This window comes from Octopus bimaculoides, chromosome 7 (genome assembly GCF_001194135.2).
Source record: "Octopus bimaculoides isolate UCB-OBI-ISO-001 chromosome 7, ASM119413v2, whole genome shotgun sequence".
Classification (NCBI taxonomy): domain Eukaryota; kingdom Metazoa; phylum Mollusca; class Cephalopoda; order Octopoda; family Octopodidae; genus Octopus; species Octopus bimaculoides.
In genome coordinates, this window is record NC_068987.1 from 8,459,614 (window position 1) to 8,461,344 (window position 1,731).

Genomic DNA, 1,731 nt, shown 5'->3' on the forward strand with positions numbered 1-1,731 from the left:
GTATACATATATATATATATATGTGTGCGTATGCGTGTGTATTTGTATATATATATATATGTGTGTGTATGTGTGTGTGTGTGTGTGTGTGCATTTGTGTATGTGTGTGTGTGTGTGTGTGTGAGAGAGAGAGAGAGAGAGAGCCACACTGCAAGTCAATATACGATTACAATTTATTGCCACAGGAGGGGAAAAAATCGGCAAGTGCAAGCAAAATTGGTATCTCAGCAACTGACACTCGATTTTAAGTCAATAAAGACATACTTTTTTTTCCAGCCTGGTGTCAAGGGGATAGAATCGAAGATTCAGTACATGCAATGGCATCATGAATCACCAATCGGTTCAGAATGCCATGGGAATTGGTTTTGAGGATAAAAAAGGGTGTCATTCTCCTTGATGTTCTATAACGTAGCAGTGCCGTGAATAGCGAACGATACACAGAGACTCTCAAAAAGCTTAGAGAAGCCATTAGAAAGAAGAGACCAGGCAGGGATCTAAAAACGATGCACCATTCACCACGACAATGTGTGACCACGTCCGTCATTGGCAACAAATCAGCCAAATTGGTCTGGTCAGTGCCTATTCCCTACCCACTGTGCAGCTCAAATCTGATGCCTTCCGACGTCCACCTTTTCGGTCTAATGAAGGACAGTCTTCAGAAACGACGATTTAACAACACACACGTGGTGAAAGTGGCTGTGAAGAAGTGAATACAATTGTACATATGTTGAATTTATTAAACAGGATTCAAGAAATGGGTTCAACGACGGCACGAGCATACCACTTGTGATGGGTACTAAATAGAGTAGTATCCTTAGAAACAGAAAATAAATCAGTTAATAAAATAGTTATGTTCGTATTTGTATTTCTTTTGGTAGAAATCTCGCACATACATGCATATGTAATTACATACGTACATACATACATGTATAAAGACAGGCAGTCAAATATTTCGAGACACAAAGCTGTTAAGACATTCGATTTAACCGTTTAAATAGAGATAAAATTTAGTTGGTATTTATTTCATCAATTTCGGAAGAACAACAAGCAAAAACATCCCTGAAATATGTTGTAAAATTTAAATCATAAACGCATAAAATTTAAATTTTATCCCATACGTAAGAATAATAAAATAACAAGAATAATAATCTTTTCTAGCGATTTTCCTTGCTTGGTTAATACGATTGTCCAAGTCAGGACTGTATATTTTCCGTAGAGTAAGTAGTTGTATTATTAATAATAATAATAATAATAATAATAAATATTATTAAAAGGATTGACGTAACTCTTCACGAAGGTAAATAGTCAAGACAAAGAGCGCGATTCGATTGACAAAGACAGACGTACTGTCGAAATATTGTTCAAATAAAATATCTATACAATAGAATCGCGCTCTTCGCCTTGACTAATCATAATAATAATAATAATAAGCCTTTCTACTATAGGCACAAGGCCTGAAATTTGGTGGATGGGGCTTGTCGATTACATCGGCCCCAGTGCTTAAGTGACTCTTATTTCTTATTTCTAGAGAATGAATGGCAAAATTGACTGGCATAATTTGAATTCAGAATGTAAAGACAGACGAAATGCCGCTAAGCATTTCGCCCGACGAAACTTACGATTCTGTCAGTTAGCTGTCTTAAACAACAAGAAAGATAATAAGCATATGTGCTTACCTCGGATGGCCATCGTGGTGATAGGCCGGGGAAGTTAAATATTTTGGTTTTATAC

General features: G+C 36.5%; 1 protein-coding gene across 1 annotated transcript in view; it reads right to left on the minus strand.

Moving 5' to 3' along the window:
* Positions 1–1,731, minus strand: part of LOC106877287 (scavenger receptor cysteine-rich type 1 protein M130) — a 20,218-nt gene extending 18,487 nt beyond the window's left edge. Inside the window, exon 1 of the mRNA XM_052969117.1 lies at positions 1,677–1,731. Coding sequence (XP_052825077.1) covers positions 1,677–1,689 — 13 coding nt within the window. The 5' untranslated portion in view covers positions 1,690–1,731. The remainder of the gene's footprint in view (positions 1–1,676) is intronic.